The sequence below is a fragment of the Sturnus vulgaris genome, chromosome 13, assembly GCF_052056855.1.
Source record: "Sturnus vulgaris isolate bStuVul1 chromosome 13, bStuVul1.hap1, whole genome shotgun sequence".
NCBI classification, from domain to species: Eukaryota; Metazoa; Chordata; class Aves; order Passeriformes; family Sturnidae; genus Sturnus; species Sturnus vulgaris.
In genome coordinates, this window is record NC_142255.1 from 1,408,742 (window position 1) to 1,436,143 (window position 27,402).

General features: G+C 58.6%; 2 protein-coding genes across 10 annotated transcripts; one reads left to right on the forward strand and one right to left on the reverse strand.

Moving 5' to 3' along the window:
• The first annotated feature begins 653 nt into the window (after positions 1 to 653).
• PARP6 (poly(ADP-ribose) polymerase family member 6) lies at positions 654 to 8,469 on the forward strand. The gene is made up of 22 exons (XM_088172843.1): positions 654 to 759; positions 1,608 to 1,685; positions 1,804 to 1,898; positions 2,868 to 2,928; positions 3,059 to 3,149; positions 3,240 to 3,306; positions 3,535 to 3,684; positions 3,903 to 4,083; positions 4,653 to 4,706; positions 5,062 to 5,157; positions 5,243 to 5,335; positions 5,413 to 5,538; positions 5,636 to 5,701; positions 5,849 to 5,916; positions 6,134 to 6,182; positions 6,612 to 6,724; positions 6,819 to 6,891; positions 7,063 to 7,132; positions 7,435 to 7,514; positions 7,611 to 7,674; positions 7,817 to 7,901; positions 7,980 to 8,469. Exons 1-22 carry the CDS (start codon positions 757 to 759, stop codon positions 8,080 to 8,082), a joined length of 1,866 nt encoding a protein of 621 aa, XP_088028969.1. The 5' UTR covers positions 654 to 756; the 3' UTR covers positions 8,083 to 8,469.
• A 1,572-nt stretch (positions 8,470 to 10,041) lies between these two features.
• Positions 10,042 to 27,271, reverse strand: CELF6 (CUGBP Elav-like family member 6). 9 transcript variants are annotated; one of them, XM_088172849.1, is made up of 13 exons: positions 27,027 to 27,271; positions 23,117 to 23,199; positions 17,115 to 17,163; positions 15,532 to 15,657; positions 15,368 to 15,447; positions 14,763 to 14,906; positions 14,282 to 14,426; positions 14,051 to 14,200; positions 13,728 to 13,790; positions 12,845 to 12,922; positions 12,596 to 12,739; positions 11,386 to 11,535; positions 10,042 to 11,228 (listed from the first exon to the last, which is right to left on the reverse strand). In XM_088172849.1, the coding sequence occupies exons 1-12, from the start codon at positions 27,268 to 27,270 to the stop codon at positions 11,408 to 11,410; spliced, it is 1,434 nt and encodes a 477-aa protein (XP_088028975.1). In that variant the 5' UTR covers position 27,271; the 3' UTR covers positions 10,042 to 11,228; positions 11,386 to 11,407. The 9 variants fall into 9 exon arrangements, with proteins under 9 accessions (XP_088028975.1, XP_088028974.1, XP_088028972.1 ...); XM_088172848.1 differs by having other exon boundaries at positions 12,845 to 12,925; XM_088172846.1 differs by having other exon boundaries at positions 15,532 to 15,660.
• Between the last annotated feature and the right edge of the window lie 131 nt (positions 27,272 to 27,402).

Sequence of the window (27,402 nt, forward strand, 5' to 3'; positions counted from 1 at the left end):
TGGGATCAATGAGAGACCAGGCTGGAGATGCTGGGGACACAGGGGACGCTGTGCCGGGGCCGCTGGGGCACTGTCTCAGCTGTGTGGGGACCCAACATGGACACCGTATGCCAGATCCATGAAGGCTCTTGGCTGGTAATAGTGGGGACCCCATGCTGGAGATATTGGGGACACGGAATCATGGGGACCTTTTGCTGGTGACCCATGTCAGTGGCTCCACACTGGCACCATGGTGACACTGGGGACCTGCCATTAACACAGGGACTTGCCACACAGACCCTGTGCTGGACTTTAGGGACAGACAGCCAGTCATCTGGGGACCCAAAATGCTCACTGTATGCTGGGACCACAGAGGGGTCCTCTACCGGATACACTGGGGACTCTGTGGTCCACGGAGGGGACCAAAAATGGTCAGCCTGCGCTGGGGACACGGGACCTGTGTTTGTCCTGTGTTGGACCACGGGGTCACTGCGGGAGACCCGACATGGCCACCCCATGGGGTACCCTGTGCTGGCAGAGGCAGACCCTACAACACTAGGGACACCGGGGATTCTGGGGACACCGGGGACCCGGCCAGCGATGTGTCCTCGCCATGCCGCTGCCGCGCCCCCGAGGGTTCCGGGGAGTGTCCGGGGGGGGGTCCCGGTGGTGACGTCATGGCGGCGCCGCTGGGTGACGCGGTGCGGCGGCTCTGACGTCAGGCCCGGCCCCCCGGCAGCATGGCGGCCGTGCCCGCGCCGGCCGGCCCGCGCTGACATGGTGAGGGGCCGCGACGCGGGAGGGGACACGGGGACACGGCCATGGCCGCGGGGGGAGCGCGCCCGCGAAGGGGGCGGGACGGGCCTGCGGAGGCCCGGGGCGGGGGAGGGGCAGCGGCCCTCGGTGTCCCCCCGTGTCCCGGGGTCCCCCGCCTCGGGGCGGGGATGGGGCTGGAGGAGGAGGAGGGAGCCCCGCGTCGCGATCGGCTGGGCATCCCCCGACATTTCCATACGCAGTCCCTGTCCTGGTCCTCCATCCCACTGTTCCCCTCCTGGTCCTTCATCCTGCTGTTCCCATCCTGCTTCCCAATCCTGCTGTCCCATCCTGTTCCCCCACATTGGTCCTCCGTCGCTCTGTTCCCATCTTCCTCCCTCATCCTGTTGTCATTCTGTTCCCTCATTCCAGTGTCCCCAGCCTGCTGGTCCATCTTGCTGTCTCCATCTTGCTCCCCCATCACGCTCCCTCATCTCACTCCTCCATCCCACTGTCCCCATCCTGCTCCCCTCTAATCTGCTCCCCCATCCTCCCTTTCCCATCCTGCTCCTCCATCCCACTGCCCTCCAAATTATTATTCCCATCTTGCTCCCCCCATCCGACTGCCCACATCCCACATCCCCATCCCGCTGTCCCCAAACACTCCCCCCAACCCCTATTGTTCTCCCTATCCTACTGCTCCCCCCACACTGCTTCCCCAAATTGTTCCCTCAATCCACTGCCCTCAACCCTCTCCCCAAAACCAGCTCCCCCAGTTTGCTCCCCCTCTGATTCCCTCCGTGTTGATGAGCTCCCCCAATCCACTTTCCAAACCTCTCCCCCATCCCCGCTGCCTCCCAACCCTCTGTCCCCAGGACCTCAAGGGCCAGTACTGGACGGACGATGACTCCGACGGGGATAATGAGTCCGAGGAGTTCCTCTATGGTGTGCAGGTGGGTGCTGGGTCCCACTGGTGCCACAGGAGGTTCAGGAGCTCCCAGCCTGAGCCTGATGGCAGGCCCGTGGCTGTGGGAGCTCAGGGTGTGACAGGCTGTGGGCGCTGTGCCGCAGGGGACCTGCGCCGCCGACCTGTACCGGCACCCGCAGCTGGACGCCGACATCGAGGCAGTGAAGGAGATCTACAGCGAGAATGCCGTGGCCGTCAGGTGGGTGCCTCTGCTGCCCCCTGCCCCGGGCAGTGCCGTGCCCAGGCACACAGCTGGGCCGTGCCAGGAACTCAGCTGTGCTATCCCCAGGCATCCAGCTGTGCTATCCCTGGGTACCCAACTGTGCCGTGCCCAGGCATCCTGTCGTGCCGTCTCTGGGACACCTGATCGTGGTATTACCAGAACATCTGGCCGTGGCATCCCCAGGCATCTAGCTGTGCCATCTCTGGGGCATCTGACCGTGGCATCCCCAGAGCATCTGGCTGAGCCATCCCTCAGACATACCCTCCCCAGGACACGGGCCACAGTATCCCCTGGGCACTTGGCTATTCTTGGGCACCCAGCCATGGCATTTGTGGAGCATCCATCTGTGGCTGCCCCAGGCATTCATCTGTGCCATCTCATCACCCAGCTGTGCCATCCCTGGGCACCCAGCTATGCCTTATCCAGGGCAGTCAGCTGTGGCATCATTGGGTCACCTGGCCATGGCATTGCCAGACACCATCCCTGGGGTACCCAGCTGTGCCATCCGCAGGCATCCAGCAGTACCATCCCCAGCACATTTGCACATGCCATTTCCAGTCACTTGACCATGCCATCTTGGAGCACTCAGTAGTGCCACCCCTGCATAACCGGCTGTGCCATCCTTGGTGCACCTGACTATGGCATTACAAAGGTACCTGGCTGTGGCATCTCTGGGTATCCAGCTGTGCCACTGCCAAGGCATTCAACCATGGCACCCCTAGGACACCTGGCCATGCCATCTCCTGAGTACCTGACTGTGCTCACACATTGCCAGGTTCACATCCACGTTCTGGGCACTCCCCCTGTGTGTAGATTGATACATGGAGAGCCACACATGCCACTGTCACTTTCCTATGAGCCTGCCCACCGTGGCATGGTGGGCACCGGGCCACTGTTTCAGCACTGTGCCAGCCCCCCATGCCACAGCAACACACGTCTTCACAGGGAGTATGGGACCATCGATGACGTGGACATCGACCTCCATGTGAACATCAGCTTCCTCGATGTGAGTCCCTGGGGTGCCCCTGGCAGTGCTGGGACAGGGAGGGTGGGCACATGTACCTGGAGGGTCCCCAGATCCGTCTGCCTGGCTGAAGATCCTGTGGCTGTGCCAAAGTGTGTCTCTCCTTTGGCAGGAGGAGGTGGCCACAGCATGGAAGGTGCTGCGGACGGAGCCCATCGTGCTCCGCCTGCGCTTCTCCCTCTCCCAGTACCTCGATGGCCCCGGTGAGTGGGGACAGGTGGGATGTGGTGTCCCTGTGTCCTCGGGGCAGGCACAGTGCTGCACCCACAACTCCTTCTCCTCTCTCCCTGCAGAACCGTCCATTGAGGTTTTCCAGCCGTCCAACAAGGAGGGCTTCGGGCTGGGTCTGCAGCTGAAGAAGTAAGAGCTGAAACGTGGTGGGCACCTGAGGGTAATGGGTGGGGTGGCTCACAGAGTCACTTTTCTGCCCCAAAACTGGCCACATGCCACATGTCCTGTTGCCACCACCTTCTGTCCATCACACAATCCTGTGATGGGTTCACCACCATCTGTGTATGGGGAAGAGGAGGGGCTGGGGGTGTCATGGACCACCAAGCACCCATGGGTGCTGTCCCCCATGTTTGCCAGGATCCTGGGCATGTTCACATCCCAGCAATGGAAACATCTCAGCAATGATTTCCTGAAGACCCAGCAGGAGAAGCGGCACAGTTGGTTCAAGACGAGCGGCACCATCAAGAAGTTCCGTGCTGGTCTCAGCATCTTCTCACCCATCCCCAAGTAAGGTTCTGATGCTGTCCCTACAAGGGACCAGCCCTCTGTCCCCTCATCCTGGGTGAGGCCTGGCAGCGTGCCTCAGTTTCCCCCTTTGGATGCTGCTGCTCCCTACCAGATCCCAAGCAGGTGGAGGTTGCTTCCGACGGGTGAATCCGACGCTGGGTAATGGAGGAGTAGGGAACGTTGACAAACAGGTGCTCAGGGGGATTCTGTGCCTGCAGGTCTCCCAGCTTCCCTGTTATCCAAGATTCTGTGCTGAAGGGCAAACTGGGCATCCCCGAGCCTCGTGTGAACCGCCTGATGAACCGGTCCGTGTCCTGCATGGTGAAGAATCCCAAGGTGGAAGTTTTCGGCTACCCACCCGCCAGCACCCAGGCAGGTGTTGCCCCCTTCAACATCCTGGTGGGTGCCACCCCGCCTTGGGGTTTGCTTTTCTCTTCTTCCCCTTTCCAGGGGCTCCTCTGGGGTCAGACTGTTTGTTGTGGGGTGCTGAGACATCATGGGATGGGGGGAGCCCCACTCTTGGGTACTCTTGGGGAGCTGGGGCCTGGCTGTGGGGGCCAGTGGGATTTTTCCCCCACTCTGGGTGCTGCATCCCAGCTGTGCCAGGGGATATTGGCATGTTGGGGGTCTTGCTATGCCAGGGGGTGTTCGGATGTCCAAGGGTCCAACAGTGCCATGAGGGGTTTGGTGTGTTGTGGGTCCCACTATGCCAGGGGGTGTTGGCATGTCAAGGGTCCCACTGCGTTGGGGGTGTTGGGGGTCCTGCTGTGTTGGGAGGGCGTTGGCATGTTGGGGTCTCACTGTGCTGGGGCACGTTGAAATGTCAGAGGTCCTGCTGTATCAGAGTTTTGGTATATTGAGGGTCCTGCTGTGCCATGGGGAGCTGGGGGCTGCCCATGCCATGCAGAGCTGGGGGTGCGTGTGGGAAAGGGGATAACACAGCTGGCTCCACTCCCGCTCCATCACAGGTCGGTGGCCACTGCAAGAACATCCCCACGCTGGAGTATGGCTTCCTCGTCCAGGTGACAGTCCTGCATCCTGCTCATCCTCCGCCTGCTGCCCAGAGCATCCTTCCCCGCTGTCCCACTTCCCACTTCCCCACATCCTACTGTCTGGAGCATTCTCCCCACTACCCCATTTCCTGCTCATCCTTACCCTGATGCCCAGAGTATCCTCGCTGTTCCGCGTCCCACTCAGCCCTGTCCCATTGCCCTGAACATCTTTCCCGGTGCCCTACATCCCACTTATCCAGACTCCACTGCCTGTATCATCCTCCCCTCAGAGCGGAGTTCCACTCGTCCCCATCCCACTGCCTGGAGCATCCCCCCAGGCTCCATGTCTGAGGCAGTGCCTGACTCCCTCCATCCTGCCCCTCAGATCATGAAGTATGCGGAGCAGCGGATCCCAACGCTCAATGAGTACTGCGTGGTGTGTGACGAGCAGCACGTCTTCCAGAACGGCTCCATGCTGAAGGTGGGGTGGCAGGGCCAGGTCAGGTGCGGGCTATGCCCCTGTGTCACCATCCCTGACGCTCACCACTCTCCTGTCCCCTCCACAGCCAGCTGTGTGCACCCGAGAGCTCTGCGTCTTCTCCTTCTACACCTTGGGTGTCATGTCCGGCGCGGCCGAGGAGGTGGCCACTGGTGCCGAGGTAGGGCTGGGCACGGTGGTGACCCCCACCCCCAGCGCCACGAGGGGTTGCCCCTTCAGTCCCTGCTCTGCCCCAAGGTGGTGGATCTGCTGGTGGCCATGTGCCGCGCTGCCCTCGAGTCTCCTCGCAAGAGCATCATCTTCGAGCCTTACCCCTCTGTGGTGGACCCCAATGACCCCAAAACTCTGGCCTTCAATCCCAAGGTAAGTGCTGGGGGGGACAATGCTCCTCCACACCAGGGGGTGATGGGAAGCCCCAAAGACCCCTCTGATGGCCACCCCTTTCCTGCCCCATGTGCAGAAGAAGAACTACGAGCGGCTGCAGAAGGCTCTGGACAGTGTGATGTCCATCCGGGAGATGACCCAGGTATGTGGCGTGGCCCCACAGCCCCATGGCCCCATGTGACCTCCCCGGTGTGGGATCCAAGCTGGGAGTGGCATTTTGGTCCTGATCTCCATCTGCTCATGGCTGGGTGCTGAGGGACCCACCTGCACCCCCTCTTGCCTCTGCCAGGGGTCCTACCTGGAGATCAAGAAGCAGATGGACAAGCTGGACCCCCTGGCACATCCCCTCCTGCAGTGGTAAGGCTGAGGGTGCTGCGGCCCTCTCCCATTGCCCCTTGTCCCTTTCACTGCCCCACATTCCCCAGGACATGGGATAGAGTGGGAGGCAGCCAGGTATCCATGGCACAGCCCTCTCATCTCCCTTCTTCTGGGGGGTCATGAGCATCTAATGGTCTTGGGGCAGATTGGGACCACCTTTTCTGACCCTCCTCCTTTTCCTCCTCCTCTTCCCAAGGATAATCTCCAGCAACAGATCCCATATTGTCAAGCTGCCTCTCAGCAGGGTAAGGTGCCAGGCCAGGCTCCAGGTGGGGTGCGGGAAGGAGGGTAGGGAATATGGGAGGTGGGGTGGAGGGGTACAGGAGATGGGGTGCAGGATACGGGCTATGGGCTGCACAATGCAGGATGAGGCATATAAGGATATGGGATGGACTATTGGAGGGATGGAAGGATCTGGGATGTAGGATGGATCCCTCTGGGTGGGTTTCTAGCCTGGGAGATAAAGGAGTCAGGACTCAGGATACAGGAAGGGGGATGTTTGACATGGGCTGTGGGATGGGGACGAGACAGGGATGCCAAAAACCTGTCTGGCAAACTTGGAGTCACCAAAACCAGGCTGGGCTGGACCCAGGGCTGGGTGGCCGTGCATGATCTCTGTCTGTCTGTCCTCTCTCCTGCCGGCAATGCCGTTGCTCTTCCTGTTCCCCTGGTAGCAGCTGAAGTTCATGCACACCTCCCACCAGTTCCTCCTGCTCAGCAGCCCCCCAGCCAAGGAGGCCAGGTTCCGCACAGCCAAGAAACTCTACGGCAGCACCTTTGCTTTCCAGTGAGTTGCCAAGGTGGGGGGATAGTGGGAGGCCCCAGGATGGGTGCTGTGGGGCTGATGGACAAGGGGCTGATGTGGGGCTGGCTCTTTCCAGTGGCTCTCACATTGAGAACTGGCATTCCATCCTCCGCAATGGGCTGGTCAACGCCTCCTACACCAAACTGCAGGTATGGATCTGCTCCCTGCACCCAGTACACCCCAGGGCAGCAGGCGGGCAGGGAGGGGGCAGGAAGGCAGGGAGGGGGCAGACATTGGGAATTGGCAGGCTTCCTCCACTACTCCTGTGTCCGAGCTGTTGGGGTGATCCCACCACGCTCACCCTGGTATTTTCCCGCAAGCTGCATGGAGCAGCCTATGGCAAGGGCATCTATCTGAGCCCCATCTCCAGTATTTCCTTTGGATACTCAGGTAAGAGGCTGCCTGTGCTGCCCAGTCCTGCCTATGCTTCCGTTCCCACTCCCTGCATGGGCAAGGATCTCATCTCCATCCCATCACACCAGCCTCTTCCCAGCCAGGTTGGGGCTTTCCTACACGCCAAAGAATCAAACCTCCAACATATTCTAGGCTTCAGAAACTGCTGCGCACATTTTTGGGGGGTTCCTAGGGCTCAGCTGCACTGAAGGTGGCAATCCCTGTCCGTGGCATGTGTCCCCACATCACCTCAGGGTGTTCTCTGAGAGAGTGACAGCCCCTGCCTTGCTTTTCCACAGGAATGGGGAAAGGGCAGCACCGGATGCCGTCGAAGGATGAGCTGGTACAGCGGTACAACCGGATGAACACGATCCCCCAGGTGATGGGCCAGGGGACACCGGGGCAGGATGGGAATGGGGCATGGCACCCGTGGGTGCTGGGGACAGAGTGGTAACACCGGCTGCTCTTCCCACAGACCCGCTCCATCCAGTCCCGCTTCCTCCAGAGCCGCAACCTGAACTGCATCGCGCTTTGCGAAGGTGTGGGGATGTGGGGGGTTAACGGGGGGCAGAGGCAGCACCCGTGGGGTCTCCAGGTGGGTGGAGGGATGGAGGCTCCCCACAATGGGCTGTGCCCAGTCAGGCCCTCTGTCCTGCATCCAACGGCCCCTTGCCCCCACAGTGATCACCTCCAAGGACCTGCAGAAACACGGCAACATCTGGGTCTGCCCTGTCTCGGACCACGTCTGCACACGCTTCTTCTTTGTGTGAGTCCAGCTGTGCCCACTCTGCTGCACCTGCGAGACCCCCCCCAGGACCCCCCTCACCCCCTTCTCCTCTTCCAGGTATGAAGATGGCCAAGTGGGAGACGCCAATATCAATACTCAGGACCCCAAAATCCAGAAGGAGATCATGCGTGTGATCGGGACTCAGGTGTACACAAACTGAGTGGCGGCGGTGACGGTGGGACCCCGGGACTCCCCGGGCACCGAGTGAGCCCCCGGGCAAGGCTGGGCAGGGGCCGAGCGGGTTTTGAGCCCCCCAGGCAGGGCAGAGCCCGGGCAACACCGGCGGCTCCACCTGTACATAGGCGTTGGGCACCCTGTGAGCACCAGGCGGGTTCAGCGGTCCCTTATCCCCTCCCTGTCCCCTTCCCACTGTCCCCGACCCTGTGGCAGCGTGGAGAAGGAGCTGTGGGTCCGGCGTGGCTGGGGCCACCCCTCTTGGCATTGGCAGTGACAGTGTTTTTATCAATGATGAGAAACTGAAGCAAAAAAAAAAAAAACCGAACAACCAAAACAAACCCAAAAACATAGGAAAAAAAAAGAAAAGGAATTGGTGTTTGTGGATTTAACTGGGATTAAAGTGTGGGGCATGGGAAGGGGAAGCTGGGGAAGGGATGGGGGCACAGGAAAGGAGTGGGATTGTGAGGAAAGGAAAGGGGCACAGGAAAGGGGATGGATGGGATGGGATGGGATGGGATGGGATGGGATGGGATGGGATGGGATGGGATGGGATGGGATGGGATGGGATGGGGTTATGGGGAAGGAGTGGGATTCAGGGGAAGGGGTGGGAGTGTTAGGGAGGAATAGGGGCACAGGGAAGGGATTGGAATCTGGGGAAGGGATGGGGGCACTGGCAAAGGATAGGATCCTGAGAAAAGGATAGGATTGTGGAGAAGGGATGAGAAACAAGGGATGGTACCTTGGGGAAGGGATGGGATTGAAAGGAAGGGGAGATCATGCAGAAAGGAAAGATTCATGGGGAAGGGATAGGATTGAGGGGAAGGGATGGGATGGTGGGGAAGTGTCGTCGGGAATTGATGCAGCTTTGGGATAGGGCTGGGAGGGAACCACTCTCCCATCACACTATGGGAAAGGGATGGTGCTGTGGAGGTGGAACACAATGGAGAAGGGATTGTGCCTCAGGAATGGGGACATGGGACCCCACAGAGCAGCCCCCCCCAGGCACTGGTGCTGCAGCAGAGACTTACATGAGAAGAAACCTCCCAGGGACAGCATTTTATTTCAGCCCAAGCCAATCCCAGTAATTTCATGGACATGGAGGCAGTGCCAGCACAGCTGCATCCTGTTACACCCAAACCTGGATGGAAACCCAGCAGAGATAGCCCAGGGGCTGCCAGGGCTCAGGGCAGGCAGAAGGGACTGGGCACTGCTGGTCCCCACAGCCCAGGGGCTCTCCGGGTCAGTCACAGCAGCGCAAGGCCACGATTTCAGCCAGGATTTATGATGGAATTTAAGAATTCATGTGAGTTTTCTTGGTTTTGGTACAGTCACCACCTGAGTCCTGACACATTTATTGCACCAGTGGGAGCACTCACTGTCACTTCTGTCATGTCCCTGTCCTCTGTCCCACCTAGATCCCAACATCTGTCCATCCCCACTTGTCCCACACTGGCTGCTCCATGTACCCAAGAGCTGCCCAAACCTGGGCTGGTGGCCATTCCCTCGCCCCTGGCCCTGCCACCCACCTCCTGGGAAGGTTTTGCTTAAAACTGTGGGGTTTCGGGTTTTCTCCTCTCCTCAAATAAAAAATAAGTCACTTTCCCAAGATCATGGCAGTCACTTGGCTGTACCCACAAGTGCAAAGGGACATCCCGTGGGACATGGCCACATCCCCCTGAATCTCCTCTGTCCCTTGGAAAGATCAGTGAAACCACAGGGCTGTGTCCTGTCCTGATTCCCTCTGCAGCCATAGTGAATTGCTCAAAAAATAGCAATTCTTACGAAAAAGCAAATAAAAAGAGAGGCCTATGGTCCTCTCCCAGCTTCACCAAATCCTGGTGGATGCTCCAGCCCAGCTGGAGTTGAGCTGGCCATAACAGGGCCCTGGTTTTGTGTTTGGGTGGTGAACACGGCAGCGATTGCGACAAAGAACCAACGAAGGTGACGATTTTGACAAAATAAGTTTATTTCGCTTCACTTCATTTCGGCCGAAACCTCACATTTTTCTTTTTTTTTTTAGTTTTTTTTGGCTGAAAAAAAAACCCAACCCAAAAATCCCCCCAAACCAACCCAAAATGCAAAGAACCACATCACTACACCCTCTGCCAGAGGTGACCGAGGGGCTCCAACTCCCCCTGGGCCATGGAGCTGAGGGAGCCACTGCAGCCCCACCCCCCAAATCCCCTCTGCATCCCCCCAGTCCCCAGCCACGAATTGGCCCCCGAAACCAAGCCCTTGAACCCCCCAAATCCGAGCCCTGTAGGAAACACTCGTGGCTCTGAATGCCCGAGGGTTTTACTCAACCTTCTTATTCTTGTTGGATTTTCTCCTCCATTCCTGATGTTTTTTTGTGTGTTTTGTTTTGTTTTTTTTAAATTAATTTATTTATAGATATATTTTAAAAAAGCAATAGTCCTTTGGTCCCTAAACTCTAAGGAATGATATGACTCTGAAACAAGTAATCCTATGTCCCTGTGCCAGTGACAAGCAGGGCAAGCGCGTGTCCCGCCACCCTGCTCCATGGGATATATATATATATATACTTATTTATATATATCTTCTATAAGTCCAACATACTTTGATCCTTCTTTTTTTTTTTTCCCCAATGCAGGGAAAAAGGAAAATCTTGCCGTTTTTCTTTATTTTCCAAACAAACATCTTCCAGGTGAAGTGCCCGAGGCTGGTCCCATCCCACCGGCTTTGGTTTAAGAATCCTTTTGGAGCCTCTTTTCCTCGTTTCTCCTTGGAAATCGGTAGCAGCAAATGAGTGCTTTAAAATAAAAAACCCAAAAACCAGATGATGGCCCGGCTGCCCGGAGCCATCGGCCTTGCTCCCAGTGAGGGATCCGGTGAGTCCTGGCGAGCGGCCGGCGGCGAATCGCAGCCCTGGCACCGCATCGCTCCCCTCCTTCCTTGTCTTCCTCTCATTCCCGTTAAACAACAAACAAGACCAGTTTGGGAAAAAATTCAAAAAGGAAAAGCTACAACCAAAACACTCTCTTCTTTGCCATTTTCTCCTTCACCTCCTCCTCTTCCTCCTCCAGGATGTATTGCAAAGAAAGAGAGTTACGGGTTTGGATACTGCACTTGGGGAAGGGGAAAGTCGTCAGACACTGCAGGACGTCCGACCTGAAACAGAAGGAAGAAAGGTTGTCAGCCTGCTTCTGGGGGATGGAGGGAGGCACCCAGATCCATTGGGTGGGTGGTGCCAGGCAGAGATCCCTGCACACACTTGGGGATGTAGCACTAACAGGGATGCTCCATGACCACCACCAGGCCCCCTCACCTCTCCGCAGGCTGAGCTGGGGTCAGTAGGGTCTGTTGGCGTCTTTCGGCCGCTTTAGCTGCACTTTTAGCCTCTTCATGCCGATCTGGAAGCCATTCATGGCCTGAATGGCCGCCTGAGCACTCGTCGGATTGTCAAAACTGACAAAACCTGGCGGGGAGGGGACACGGGGGCTTGTCACCACACACGTCACAGGCGGCTGCCTCCCCTCAACCCAGGCACTGAAATCCTCTGGGATGCTCCTGGTTTGGGAGTGCTAGGAGAGGGGATCACAGCCCCAGATTGCAGGAGTGACAGGTGATGGCACCTGCAGGGACACCAAGATCTGCAGGGACACCGAGGTGACAGGGTTGTGAGGACAGCAGCATAAGAGGGTCCAAGGGACACTGGAGTCATCTGCAGGGACACTATGGGATGGGATTTGTGAGGTCACTGCAGTGACAGGATCTGTTAAAGTGATAGGGGCTGCAGGGACACTGAGGTGATGGGGTCTGTGGGGACACCAGGATGGGATGTGTGGGCTCAGGGGACATCTGGAGGCCAGGTCTGCAGAGACCCTGAGGTGATAGGGCCTCCTAAGACACCGCAGTGGAAGAGTCTACGGGGACACTAAGGTGACAAGGTCTGTGGGGACACCGAGGTCTGGGAGAGGGAGACACAGATCCCTGAGCTGGGGACATAGGGGAGAGCTGGACCCCAAGCAAGGGACAGCAGGGAGACATGGACATCTGAGCTGAAGACCAGGGAAAGAGAGATCCCCAAGATGAGATGTTGGAGAGACAGTCTCCCAAGCAGCAACTTCAGGGAGAGTTGGACTCCTGAGATGGAGATGCTCTGAGCTAGGCTGTCAGCAAGAGCCAGACTCCCAAGCTGGGAAGACTGGGGAGAGCCAAGCCCTTGAGCTGGGATTTGGGGAAAGACAGATCCCCTGAGCCGGAATATTAAGAGAGCTGGACCTCCAGGTTGGAGACTCTGGAGCTGGAGGGAGAATGGGACTCTGGAGCTGGAGACTGGCAAGAGCTGTCATGTCGAGGAGAGTCAGATATTTAATATGGGATGCTGAAGAGATCCAGATCCCTAAGTTGGGATGTTGAAGAAGAGCCAGAGCTCCAAGCTGCAATGTTAAGGATTGCTGGAACCTTGAGGTGGGGATTGGGAAGAGCTGGAGCCCTGAGCTAGACACCAGGGAGAGCCACACCCTGGGACTTACCAAAGCATTTACTCTGGTTGGTGGCACGGTCCACAAAGACTTTGGCAGAGATGACGTTGCCAAAAGGCAAAAACATCTGCGTGAGCTCCGCGTCCCCGAACTCCTGGGGCAGGTGATAAATAAACAGGTTACAGCCCTCGGGACCTGGGTGACACACAAAGGACAGGACATGTCAGCTGCGAGGTGGGGTCACCCCAGGGGGACACCGAGGAGCCACTGGCCCCACATGGGGTGACCCCCACCCCTCACCTTCTCTCTGCTGCTGTGGGATGAGGGGCGCCTGCTGGGGAAAGGCTTGGCTGATGGGAGCGTAGGCTGTGGGATATGCTGCTGGAAGAGAGAAACAAGGAGCTGAGGCCACGGCACCCACCCCAGCCATGGAAAGGGCTGGGACAGGCAGGTCCCCTGCTGCCACCTGTCATCAAGGGGCCTCTTCTGCCCCACGACTGCTGGCTCTGCCTTTCCCACCCCTCCTGAGACATCAGGGGTGTGGGAACAGCTCTCCTAGGAGGGATGCTGGTGATGGCAGTAGTGTGGCCTCAAGACTGAGGAAAGTTGGTACTTTTGGCTGAAAAACCCCAAAGATTTGGGGTCCAGAACTTGATTTTCTGTTACATATCTGGACATTGCTGTCAATGTTCCTAATTAAATGGCTGCTGGGCTTGACAGATTTACACAGGAGGCTCCGACTCCCATCCCTTCACAGCCCATGTCCTTAGCCATCAGATTTGGCCACGTGATGAAAACCCGATGACTTTTGGTGTCTTAGTGTGGAGCTGGTCCTCTGTCACCTCCCAAATTTCGCCCCCTCTTCTCGATACCACTTCCACTTCCAGGGCTCACCCATGGAGCTCTCTCAGCCCCATGGGTATTAAAATTCACTTTGCACCATCCAAAATTTGCACAGGGAGCCATGACAGGAGCCAGTGGGATGAGGGTATGGCGCTTTCATCGGCATCGCCACCCTGGAGTTCCTGTGAGGGAACAGCACCTGGTGCTCCCTGCATGAATCTATGCCCAAATACACTGCCCCAGTTCAACGTTCAACCCCAGGGTGATGTTCACCTCCCAAAAATAAGGGCGAGGAGCAAAGATGGGAGAGAGGGAAGGAGTGGGAAGCAAAGTTTGAGACCTGCATAGTGCTGCATGCCGGCGTAGGCCTGCTGAAGGGGGTCTGCCACCGTGGGGCTTTGAGCTGGGAAGAGAAGAGAAAGGAGAAGGAAGACAGAATAAGCCAGAGAAAGCCAGGGATGCATGCACAGCTCCCACAGGAAAGGGTTCCTGGCCAAGCGCCACCATGGAGGGGCAGAGCTGCTCCCTGCCTGAATTCCCTCCTCCCTGCAGTGATGCCACGGGAGCACATGGCTGATTCATCCAGCAGGTTCCTGGGATGGGGAGCACCCGTTAAGCATCCCGCAGGAGCCAAGCACACTGCCCTAGCTGCGGGGGCTGTACCTGGGTAGGGATGGATGCCGTTGGTGTAGATGGTCTCGGAGGCGGGCTGCCCGTTGGTCTGGGGCGGCAGCGGGCTGAAGCCGTTCACCCCAATGGGCGTGGCGATGCTGGGCACCGGAGCTGTGCTGATCCCTGGAGGGGTGCTTGTACCTGCAGGAGCATGGCGTCAGTGCTGGCATCACCCCGAGACTGGCCCGGGAGGATGCCAAGTGGCAAATGCGGGAGTCCTACCTGAAGAGGGGGTGAGGGGGGCAGCCACCAGCCCGCTGACATTGAAGGCGGCCATTTGTTGCATCTGGGCAGCAGCGATGGCAGCCATGGGGTTGAGGCAGGTGCCCTGCGCGGCCGCCATCAGGGCTGCCTGCTGCTGCATGATCTTCAAGAAAGAAAGGGGGAAAGGGGACAGAGAATGAGAGGCAGAGAGAGGGAGAAGGGAGGGTAAATCAGCATCTCTGCTTTGGATGGATTTAGAGAGATAAATGCCACCCGCTGTCAGATCCAGGGACAAGAGTCTTGGTGATGCTAAATATGGGACCACTAAACCCTACAACCACCCTCAGCTATGGGGAGGAAGCCCTGCATCTGCCCTTAAACAGAGATAGACCAGCCCTGCCAGGCATCCACACCCCCTGGCACTGGTGCTTTCATGGTCTAAACCAGCCCCCCCACCCACGGGAGTCTCCCAGAACCCCTGGTCTGCACCAGCTCCTACCGCTTGCGTGTAGGCCCCGTAGGCGCCAAACTGGATGGTCATGGGGTTGAAGATGCCCAGCTGCCCCGCCATCTGATGCATCCGCCGCAGGGTCCTCTCCTTATCCGTGTCTGCAAACTTCACCACCAGGCTGGACGAGGCGCCCTGAGGTGGGGGGAAGATGGTGGTTATGGTGGTACGACAGCAACGCCCCCAAACTGTGTACCCGCCGTGGGTGTGGCTCGCAGCATCCGCAGCATCCTCAGCCCTGGGGACACTGCCCAGCTTGGCAGCAGCAACCAATGATCGATGGGAGGTTTAATTATAGCTAGTTTTTCTCCCCGGTGGCAACTCCCCGACCTCTGCTTCCTTTCCCCTTCCTTGTCCACAATTCTGACCTTCAGCATTAATTAAACTGACCCTTTCTCTGGCATGGAGAGGATTAGCCCCACGCTCCCACCTCTGGGGCTCAGCACCCTGGCAAGGAGGAACCTGAGGTGATGTGGCCAACAAATTGCCAGTCTGTAGGATTTTGATGCAATTAGACTGAGGATCAAATTAGTGGGTGATTGGATTAAGCAGGCAGCATGGGGTCAGCTGGGGCAGGGTACGAGCCTGGCACTTACCGGCATGGTTTGGCTGCCGTGCAGGCTGTTGATGGCAGCCTGTGCCTCGGCATGGCTGCCATATTTCACAAAGGCACAACCTAAGAGAACAGAGGGAACATGGGACAGGTTGGATTTGGCCATTGGGGGTCCACAGGGTGCCCACCTGATGCCCCAAAGCCCACCTTTGCTGGCTCCATCAGGCCCTCGGAGGATGGTGCATTCCTCAATTTGGCCGAAGGGCTCAAAAAGGCGGCGGACGTCATCCTCGCTCTGCTGCTTCCCCAGCATGCCCACAAAGAGCTTCCTGTCTTCTAAAAACAAAACCAAGCCCATCAGAGTGGGAGGTCACTCACCATCCCAACCCCTCACCACAAATAGTGTACGGAGGGGAAGGAGCCAAGTGACATCAGAGGGAGGGAGCGACACTGATCCCACGGAGAAGGTGCTGGGCTTATCATCTCTGTCCTACAGAACACTCAGGGTGGGAAAACCTCTCCTGTGGGGAAATTGCTGAGGGATGAGTCCTGGAAAAGCCATTGCTCTAGGGAGTAGAGCTGGGGCTCTTCCCAGGGATGGGGGGGCTGGCTCCCCCAGCACTGGGGCAGGATGTGGTGGAACAAAGAGAACCCACAAACTAGAGGTGATCACCCTCGTGTGATCGACTTGCAAAACAACCCACAGCCTCCAGTCGTGCCCAGGGGACATCAATAACCCAAACACAAGAGAAGGGATAGTAAATAATGAGAATTTCATGATTATTACCAGCATCTGTCTTGTGCGGCCGCGTGCTCCCGCCGCACGCTAATGGCATTTGACAAAGGAAATAAGGTGCCCTGTCAAGAGCGTTGCTGGGGAAATAAATAAATAATGGCAGGAGACGATGAATGCTTTGTCCGTTAAGGTACCAGGAAAATTAGTTAAGGGAATAGGGCTCGTGTGTTGTCTAGTTAAACATAAACCACCTCCCAGGAGGAGTGGGCTGGGCAGCACAGTGTTGCCTCCTGGGTGAGGGGGCTGGAGACAGGAGCCCCAGCTCACCCATCGATTTTTAATCCTTCACCAATTACGCTCGGTAAGTGGGTAATTTATTTGCCAAGTCCCTCTGGGATGTGCTGGGACCAGCTCCCAGTGTGTTTAATAACAGGGTTTGGATAGGGGGGGATCTACCCCAGCTATCCTGTCAAATGCAGGAGGCCCCACAGGAGCATCCTGCATCTCCGATAGCGCCTACCTGCCCAGCAACACAACAGATTTGGGATTTTGATCAAATTCCTGCAATTCTATCCAAACGATCCCCTCAGCCTGGCAGCCACAGCCTGATGAGTGGCAAATGCTCACAAAGAGTTTGGGAGGGTGGTAGATTGAGAGGGGCTTGGGCCACCTGCAGCCAACTCCTGCCCGGGATCCCCACAGGCAGCTCTGGACAGGGAATTGCGTTGTTCGGTAAATTAAGGTGGTGAGGGAGAGCAGCTGACTGGTGCTCTGCGCCCCAGGATGTTGAGATGCTCATGATATGATGCCAGGACTTTCCCAGGATTACATCAGGATGTTCCCCCCAACTGACCAGACAAGTAGAGAGAACATGGCATTTGCTGCTCTGCACCCAAGTTTGGATGCCACCAGCAAAGGCAGTTCCTTTCCTGGATTTCTCTGCAAACCAACCTTCCCACAGCAGCCCTCACGATGCCACCATGTCCCCTATCACCCCCTGGGTGACCCTGTGCCCTCCTGCTCATGCCAGGCATCCGGAGAATTGGGGACCTACCTCCTCGGCCCTCGCTGTCGGCCGGCTTCACCTGGATGGGGCGGTTCATCTGCAACACAAGTGAGAGTAGGTGGTCAGTGTGGTGGCCCCTGAACTCCTTCCATGGGGAACAGCAGGATTTGGCCAATGACTGGCACCAGGAGCTGGGGAAAAGGGGAGGGACCTGCATGAACAGATCTGGGGCTTGTGGCCACAGCGGCCCGGGGATGCCACGTGCAAAGAGCAATGCTCCGGCCCTGGCTATGGGCACCCAGTGCTGCAGGTGCCCGTGGGGCCGCCAGTGCCAGGCTTGGCCGCCTGCCCGCTTTCCTCGACTGCAAAGGACTGCAGAGGCAGCAGCAGCACCCCGCTGGCCCTGGCCCCTCTGGCACCATTGCTCTCCTTTTCCCAAACCTCACCCAAATTTGGCCTCCTCCTTGTCACCACCGTATGCACCCACGAGCGTGACACCCGTGTGCAGCAGGACACGCTCGGCTGGCAGGCACATCCCTGGCCCGCTGCCCCATGGAGCCATTTCTCCTCCTCTCTCCCCCTCCTTTTTCCCCTCCTTTAGCCGAAAAATGCTACAATTATGGCCGTTTCCATGGCAACAAGCGTGCTTCCCCCACGATGCTGCGGAGCCCGAGCCATGTGCTCGATGGGGTCGCCACGGCAACGGCGAGATGTCACACATGACAGCGCGGGGGTGCACACACGAACACACCTTGAGCACACACGGGGACAGTCACCCCCACATGCGTGTGCACCCCCATCTCAGGTGCCCCCTGCTGCACCCCTGGAAGGGGTCCTTAAATTTTGGGGCTGGGTGGGGTCAGAGCCAGTCCCCCCACATCAGGATGAGGAAGAGGATGGGTAAGAGAGGAGGGAGGTTTCCACAGCAACTGCCTCGTCTCCAGGGAAACGTGGAGAGAAATGTCAGCGCAGAGCTGGGGATGGTCCAGGGAAGGGATTGAGTCCCCAGGAGTCACGGAGTGGCACAGGGTGACATCGAGGGACACCTCACAGTGTCACCCATTATGTCACCAGTCCCCCAAACTTGTGCTGGGGCAGGCTTTGGCTCACCCCAAATTCAGGAGGCTGTGACAGCACGGAGACCCTAAACCCAGAACCCCGCTGTCCCTCATATCCCTGCAACGGCCAGGAGGAGGGAACCCCATTTTGGGGGGGGCTGCCCTCCTCCACTGACCCGCCAGCCCCATTTACCAGCACGATGGCCTTTGATGGAATAAATTTCCCATGCCTGCTGCTGTATGCTTAATGTAATAAACCCAGTGAGGATGATTTAGAATAACATTTACGGAGCCGCAGAGTGTCATTTTGATGTGTCTCCCGTCTCCGCTCGCCGGTTATTAAACTGTATTGATTCCCCGGGAGCGGCTGATGTTTATAAATGTCAGGCCTCGGGGACCAGCTAACCTACCCCAGGGCTGCCACACTGCACTGAGGAGAAATTGTCCTGGCCTCTAGACACCCCCAGAAGGGGGTTTAGGCACCCTTGGCATCGCCACGTGCCCACCACAGGGTGTTCAGTGACCCTCTGTGGCACCCAGACCTTCTAGTTGTCCCCACAGCACCCCTGCACCATGTCTACACAGCCCTCTATCCATCCTCCTACACTAAACAGCCACCCAGGCATTTCCTCCCGCTCCTGACACCCACCTGCCCACCCTGCAACATCCATCCATCCACTCATCCATCCTGAACACCCACACAATCACCCACACACCCATCTTCCCCCAGGATTCATCCAGCCATACTCCAACACCCATTCCCATTGCATCCATCCATCCCCATAGAACCCATCCACATCCCCAACACCCACCCTCACAACACCCATTTGTTCCCAGAGCATCCATCTATATCGCCAACAACCATCCATCCACCCCCAAATACCCGTCCATCCCCACTGCACCCATCCATATCCCCAATATCCAACCCCATACACCCATCCATTCCCATATCATCTATCTATATTGCCAAGACTCTCCATCCATCCCCCAACACCCATCCATATCCCCGACGTCAATCTATCCCTGTACTACCCTTACATCTGCCCATCCATCTCCCATCTTGCCATCATTCACCTTTCCACCACCACAGCATCCATCCATCCATCCATCCATCCATCCCCAACTCCCAGCCATCTCCCACACCCCAAGGACATAGTGACACGCTGCTTGGGGTGTTCCAGTACCCACCATCACCAGCAGTCCACAAAGCCCCAGCTACCCCATGGCCAAACCACTGGTGTTACACAGCACAGAGTTGCTAAACCACCTCCTGACTGCTCAGGCACTGTCCCCCATCCAAATTCAGAGCCCCCCAAGAGCCTGGGTACCAGGGAGAGCCAACCCATAGAATCACTGCCAGGGGATGTGCCCAGTGGGATATGGTCACTTATTTGGCATCACGCTTCTCCTCCTTGTCCTCACAACCAACGGCCAGAGGATCCAGCAGGCCACCATACACCCAAATGAGATGCAGGTGGCAGGTGACACTGGAGCAACGAGTGCCCATGGGAGCCTCGTGTCCCTGCCACCCCAGGGAGAAAGGAACCGAGGTACTGGCAGTCACTCGTCATGGGAACACCTTGGCAAGAGCCCTGAGGGTAACCCACAGCAAGTCCACAGCTAGTCTGGGGACAGTCACACCACTGCACAACCCTGCACGTGCATGACCACCCTGGCACACCCTGCACATGCCCACACAACTCTGAACATAACCACAGTCCCGCAGCACCCCCCAAGCACACCCACCCCCAATCCCCCCAGCACAGCCGTACACCTCCGGAGCCACACACCCATGCCCACGCAGCGCTGCGCACACCGCTGTCCCAGAACCGTTGCACACCCACGCGTGGCCGTGCAGCTCTGCACACAGCCCTGCAGGCACCTCGACAGCCCCAGTGCATGCCACACAACACCCACAGAACCCTCCCTGCTGCCATGAATCACACACAACACAGGCATGGACGCACAGCCAGCGCCGGGGATACAATGCCCCTTGCCTCAGTTTCCCCGCTGTAGCAGCAGGACCCACAGTGAGACCCCTGGGAGCCCTCTGTGGACACACGGACACCTTGGGGTGGGCTCACAGCACCTCCAGCAGCACCCACATCCCATTCCCACGGCCATCATGCGCACCTGAGCCCAGTGCAACACCTGCACACAGATGCACTCCCTGTCACACCCAGTGTGCCCACACACCCCCACTGCTGCCACTCCCCCAGCCCATGTGCACCCACATCCTGTCACCATCACCGGGGGCAAAGACACCCTAAGCTCCTCTTCCCACACACACAGAAACCCACGTGCTTGCACACCCACCAACACCCATCTGCACACACCAGGGGGTCAAAGCCCTGCCAATGCACATACCCCTCCCTGCACTGCCTGCGGGTGCAACATTCCCCAAGTGCTGCCCCTTGCACACCTGCACCACACACACACACTCACACACACAAATCTGCGGTAGAAAAATACACCCTCCAGCCAACACGCACACCAAACCCATCACTGGGGGTAGATACACCTCCTCACCATCATCCTCCATCCCTGCCTGCAAACAGACCCCCCCGCCCAGCATTCCCGGGTGCCAGAACACCTTCCTCGCTGACACCCACACCACACACAGCCTCCCTGGGTTCAGATACAACACCCCTCTGTCGACACCCTACCCTTCCCTGTGCGCAGATACACCCTCTTGGCCACACACACACACACGCAGCCCCCATCCCTAAGCGCAAATACACCCTTACCATCAACAATCACCCTGCCAACACAGGCACCCCATCCCTGGGTGCAGATACACCCTGCACAGCAACACTCACACCCACACACCCCATCTGTGGGTGCAGATACATCCCCTCACCAACAGCTCTCCAACCCCATTCTTCTGTGCAAATACACCCTCCGCACCAACACTCCTCCATCTCCAACACCCATCCCTGGGAGCAGATACACCCTGTCATCAACACTCCCAATCTTCATCCCTGCGTGCAGATACTCCCTGCAACACCCACACCCGACCTCCCCATCCCTGGGAGCAGATACACCTCCCCACCAAAACCCCTCCATCCTCATCCCTGTGTGCAGATACGCCCTGCTCACCATCAACACCCCTCCACGACCATCCCCGGGAGCAAGGATCCACACCCTCGCCATCACCCCCACTCCCATACAGCATCCCCGGGAGCAGATACAACCCTTCGCCATCACCCACATCCCTCCTACAACCCCCCCGGTGCAGCTCCCCCACCCTGGCGCGAGCGGAGGCTGCCGGGCGGTGCCGGGCCGTGCCGGGCCGGGCGGAGGCGGCGGCAGACAAAGGCGGGGCCCTACCTCGATGCAGAGGATCTTGGACCCGGCGGGCACCCAGAGCACGGGCGGCCGCGGTCCCGGCGCCGGCACCTGCGGCAGCTGCATGGCCGGACCGGCCGGACCGCCGGCCCCACCGAGGCGGTTCGGCTGAGCTCGGCTGCGCTCGGCTCTACCCGAGGCGGCTCGGCCGGGTTCGGCTTAGCTCGGCGCGGCTCGGCAAGGCCGGGCTCGGCTGGTTTGGGTTCGGCTAGGCTCGCCGGGATTGGGTTCGGCTCGGCTGGATTCGGCTGGGCTCGCGCAGCGGCGCGCGGGGGGCGGGGCACAGGGCGGAGCGGCTGCAGCCCCGCCGAGCCGAGCCGAGCCGGGCCGGGCGGGGGGCGGGGCCTCAGTGGGGTCACGCCCACCACATGCTGGACACGCCCCCGGACCCCCGACACGCCGGGGGCGGGGCCTCGGTAGGGCGGGGGGCGAGGATGGGAACACGGGGGGTGCGCAGGTGCAGAGCGTCAGCAGGTACAGTGCTGTGAGTACAGGTACAGGGGATGTGCAGGTACAGGGTATGAGCAGGGACAGGTGTGAGCAGAGGTAGACGTGTGTGCACAGCACAGGCACGCGCGTGAGCACACGTACAGGGGATGCGTACAGGGGGTGAGCACACGTAGAGGTGCGATGAGCAGGTACAGGGTATGTGAGCACAGGTATAGGTGTATGAGTACAGGTACAAGGGATATGAGCACGTACAGGGGGTGAGCACAGGTGCAGGAGGGATGCACAAGTATAGAGGGGTGTGCACAGGTGGAGGGGTTGTACATAAACACACACGGATGTGCTTGTGTGCACAAGCAGAGAGATGTGCACAGACACAGAGGCGTGTTCACAGGCACTCATGGGTGTGTACCCAAGCGTGTACACAAGTGCGTACACACGGGTGTGCACAGGCACAGAAGGGGTGCTAAGGCACAGGCAGGTGAGCACACGCAGGTGTGAGCACCTGTATGGGCACGGGGGTGTGAGCACAAGCACACAGTCCCCCGCACTGCTGTGTGCACATACACAGAGGGGTGGACACAGCCGTGAGCCCCTGTGGGGCATGTGCCCGCATGTCCACATGCACACACGTGCTCACACACACACATCCCCACCCCCAATGCGAGTGGCCATGGCAGTAGCCATACACACACGTGTGTGCCTGATGAGAACCCCCAGGCAAGGCCTGACCCCGGCCTCCTTTGGGCTGCCAAGGAGGGCTGTTAACTCTTGAACCTACTGAAGCATGGCCCCACTGGTGAGAGCATGGCTCAGGAAGCCACATCCCCGCAATCCTCACCCCCCTCTGTCAGCTCCACACACACAGAGCAGGGATTGATATTCATGGGCCCCGGCTCTTTCCCCAGCCAACCCGCGGGCCTATTGATTTTTATTTAGGCGAATAATTAAATATTTATTTTCACTTTGTTAAGCTCGGGAGGTCGGAGCCCACAGAAAGCGCAACAGCACGTGGGCGGCTGGAAAATCGATGCCTCGGTTTGCGGCCGCTGGAAGTGGCTCCCGCGCCTCGGGGAGGTGTCACCAGCCCCCGCCCTGGCTCACCCCGTTCCCCCGGTACCACTTAAGGCTTCCATGCCTTGGGGAGGTGTCACCAGGCACTACTCCAGCTCAACTCGACCCCTATGTGTGACTTACCCCTGGCAGTGTCTTCTGCTCATGCAGGGCACTCTGTGCCTTCAGTGCAGAGTCGCGGGCGCAGTAGGTGAGGAAGGCACAGCCTGTGGAGACAGGGAGACAGGATCAGTGTCCAGCCTGGTATTGCCACAGTGCCCTGAGCAGACAGGGAGCTGGTGGCACAGCTGATATGGCAATGTGATGTCTCAGCATCCTGGCATCCAGCACCATGATACCCAGCACCCCAGTACTGTGGCAGTAAGCCCCCCAGCACCATGGCACTTGATACCCTGGCATCCAGAACCCTGGTCCTGTGGTATCCGGCATCCCAGCACTCTGGCACCCTGGCATGGTGGCATCCAGAACCCCAGCAACCTGGCATGCTGGCATTTAGCACCTTAGCACCATGGCATCCAGCATCCCAGCACCCTGACATCCTGGCACCCTGGCATTCAGCATTCTGGCACCCTGGCAGTCTAAAACCTGGGATCTTGCACCCTGGCATGGTGGCATCCATCACCTCAGCACCACAGCATCCAGCAATAAGCACCCTGATGACCTGGCACCATGGTATCCAGCACCCTGGCACTGTGGCATGCAGCAGCTCAGCACCGTGGCATCCACCACCCTGTCACACTGACACCCTGGCTCCATGGCATCCAGCATCCTGGTACCCTGGTACTCTACACTCAGATGGGCACACACGGATCACAGTTCACCCCCAGAACAGAGCAGGAGACAGAGCAGCAGGACGACGGAAGGAAGCGAGGAGCAGGCAGCACACGGGTAGCAGCGCTCTGACCCCAGCCCTGGGGAAAGCCACAGGTTTCCAAGTCCTCCAGGAAGCAGATCTCCAGGCGTCAAGGCCGTGCACCCTGCCTTGCCACCACGTTTCTCCCAGCCCTAAGCATCCTCCGGGGGATGAGATTCATGTGGTGAAGGTGCTCTGGCTCCTTCGACACCATGATGCTTTGGAAATCGGGAATACGCCTGGGGTGAGGTTTTCCCACGCTGACTCACGCTGCCGAGCCACTCGCTCACACAGAGCTGGCAGCAATGAGCGAGCCCTGGGGACAGGGTCCAGTCCTCTTCCCTCTGTCTCTCCTGAAGCATTCCTGGTGCCTGTGCCACTGCTGCACCACTCCCTCCCTGAGGGCTCCCCCCAATTTGCTGGGGTCAAATCCAAAAGCATCTGAAAGTGATATTAAAACAGCAGCAAAACAGTTTCCCTTCAACAAAGTAAATATTTAATGAATAAAATTGACATTGATGCATTTTTAATATTGGCACAATTAAATCCGCCAGCTGATTAAGTATTAATAACTCTTAATAAGTACAATCAGCGTGCCTGGGAGGAGAGGGAGCATGGCGGCGGGGCATGCTGCTGAATGGGGACCCTCGCCTGCCTTGGGGTGTTGGGGACATCTGCCCTCACAGAGAGAGAGCAAGGAGAGATCCCCCTAGATCAATTCTCTCCCGCTGCGGGTGGGGAGATCAGCACAGCAGCTCGCCTCAGTCCCGATGCCATTTCCAGTGTTTACCATCTGTAATTATGTTGGCTTCCTGCTCTTCGCTCTTCTTTCTCTCTTTTTTTCCCCTGTTTTTCCTGCAGGCGACAATGTACACGGTGCCCGGGCATTCTGGAGAAGTTCGGAGGGCTGGCGCAGGAGCGGTTCTGCTTTGGAGGCTTGCCGGGAGGGAGAATGCCATTCAAATTAGAGGAGCGTCCGCAATTAAATCACGAGGCTGGGCCGCAGACGTTGAAGCCCGTGCTGGAGGAAGCGGAGGAAGCACTGAGGGGGCCTGGAAGGGTGCAAATCCCATTGATCCAGGCACACAAGCAGCTTCAGAGACACCTGGAGAAATGTTGGAGGCCACAGTGCCAAAAATGGCAGAGTCAAGGTAGTAGCCCCATAGCCAAAGGACATCAACAAGGCAGCAACCACAAGTTTTGGCTTCTCAGGAAAGTCCCAGCGAAGCAGGTGCTGGCTGTAGCACAGGGGTCTGGTGACAGCTTGTGGCTCCTGTCTAGGTGACACCTGGGGTGCCTTGACTCTGCTCTGGTGCTGCACACCCCAGCTCTTGGGTGGGGGGTTCCATGGAGAGCTCAGCGGTGTGTGACCCCCTCAGTGTGTCACTGTTCCAAGTGCCCGTGCTCCTCACGCCATGTCACAGTGCCACAGCACTTGGGACACAGCGCAGACATGGCATGTCCCCATCCACAGTGGGTGCCTGTATCCCAGGGGTGCTCCAACTCCAGGGGTGCACAAAACTCACGTGGGTGTGCTGATGCCAGACAGGTGCCCCCAAGCCAGGCAGATGTTCTAAATTGCTAATGTTGTTCATTGCAGGGCTCCCTGCCTTGTGATGCTCTGATTCCAGGGGTGTCCCCAAGCCAGACAGCAGCACCCTGATCCCTGGTGGATGCTCCCCTCCTCCTCAGAGGTACCCCAGTTTTAGGAAGGGCCATATATCCAAATGCTGGGGTGTACCCTCCTCAGGGTGCCTCCAACTTAGGGGTATGTTCACCCCAGAGGTTTCCCCTCCTTGGGGTGCCCCATACTTACGGATAACTTCCAGATCAAGGATATCTCCACCTCAGGTGTAACTCAACTGAGGGGTGCCCCATATTTGAGTACCCCCACCTCAGGGGTACCTCCGTTTCAGGGGTACATTACCTCATCTCAGAGGTGCCCCATACCACTGCCTCCAACCTCAGGCAAACTTCTAGATCATGGGGCCCCCCTCTCAAAGCACCCATCTATACCTTGGGGTGCTCCACCTCAGGTTATCCCACCTCATGGGTGCCTCTACCTCAGGGATGTCCCATCTCAGAGGTACCCCTGTCTTGGGATGCTCCATCTCAGGATGTCCCACATGAGGAGTACCCTCATCTCGGGGCATCCCACCTCAGTGGTGGCCCACACTTAGGTACCAAACCTCAGGTTGTCCCATCTGATGGGAAACCTCATTTCAGGGATGCCTTCACCTCAGGGATATCCTGCCTCAGGCTGTGCCATATCAGAGGTGCCTCACACTTGGGTGCCTTTGCCTCAGGATGTCCCACTTCAGGGGTGTCTTCATCCCAGGAGTCCCCCTATATACCAGGGCGCTCCATCTCAGTTTATACCACCACAGGGGTACCACAACTGAGGGGTTCCCACCCTCAGGGCATTCCACCTGAGGGGGTACCCTTTTGTCAGGATGATCCATCTCAGGCTGTCCCACTTGAGGGGTACCTCACCTCAGGGACATCCCACCTCAGGGACATCCCACCTCAGGGACAGGACCCCTCACCTGAGAGGTTCCCTCCACCTCAGTTTGTCCTGCCTCACGGGTGGCCCATATTTCGGTGCCACACAGTGATGTCCCACCAGAGCAGTACCCCATCTCAGGATACTCCACCTCTGGGTGTCGCACCTGAGCAGTACCTCACCGAGGGTCCCTCACACCTCAGGGCATCCCACCTGAGCAGTACCTCACTGAGGGTCCCTCACACCTCAGGGCATCCCATCTGAGCAGTACCTCACTGAGGGTCCCCCCCACCTCAGGGCATCCCACCTGAGCAGTACCTCACTGAGGGTCCCCCCCACCTCAGGGCATCCCACCTGAGCAGTACCTCACTGAGGGTCCCCCCCACCTCAGGCTGTCCCACCAGAGCAGTACCTGAGGGTCCCCCACACCTCTGGGTGTCCCACCTGAGCAGTACCTCACTGAGGGTCCCCCCCACCTCAGGGCATCCCACCTGAGCAGTACCTCACTGAGGGTCCCCCCCACCTCTGGGTGTCCCACCAGAGCAGTACCTCACTAAGGGTACCGAGCGTCTCCCGCACCCCAGGGTGTTCCACTTCACCTCAGGACAGCCCCACGCCTGGGTGCCCCATGTCACGGCGTCCCACCCGGGGGGTTCCCCGGCCCGCCGCCCCCGCACCTTTGTGCATGCCGGTGAAGCGATCTTTGAGCACGGTGAGCTCGTAGATGCGGCCGAACTCCTCGAAGAGCGGCTTGAGGTCGCTCTCCTCCAGGTTGCGCGGAATCTGCCCCACGAACAGCTTGATGGCGTCGTGGTCCTTCATGGCGATGGCGCCGGGCGGGCGACTCAGCCCGTTCACCCGGCCGCTGTTCGCGGTGCTGAACGCCGCCCCCGCCGCCTCGCCCGCCGCCGCCGCCGCCATGGCCCGTTCCGCGCCCCGCCCCGCCCGACCGGCACCGCTCGGCACCGCCCGGCACCGCTCGGCACCGCTCGGCACCGCTCGGCTCGCCTCGGTACCGCTCGGCACCGCCCCGCTCGGCACCTCTCGGCTCGG

Coding starts and splice junctions, on each gene's coding strand:
- PARP6 (XM_088172843.1), top strand. Junction 1,686..1,803: donor AGTTCCTCTATGGTGTGCAG/GTGGGTGCTGGG, acceptor GCTGTGCCGCAG/GGGACCTGCGCCGCCGACCT. Junction 5,336..5,412: donor AGGTGGCCACTGGTGCCGAG/GTAGGGCTGGGC, acceptor CTCTGCCCCAAG/GTGGTGGATCTGCTGGTGGC.
- CELF6 (XM_014889267.2), bottom strand. CDS start 27,270: ATGGCGGCGGCGGCGGCGGGCGAGGCGGCGGGGGCGGCGTTCAGCACC. Junction 12,926..13,727: donor CGGCATGCAGCACTATGCAG/GTCTCAAACTTT, acceptor TCTCTCTTCCAG/CAGCATATCCCACAGCCTAC. Junction 11,536..12,595: donor CAACCAGAGTAAATGCTTTG/GTAAGTCCCAGG, acceptor CCTCCCCGCCAG/GTTTTGTCAGTTTTGACAAT.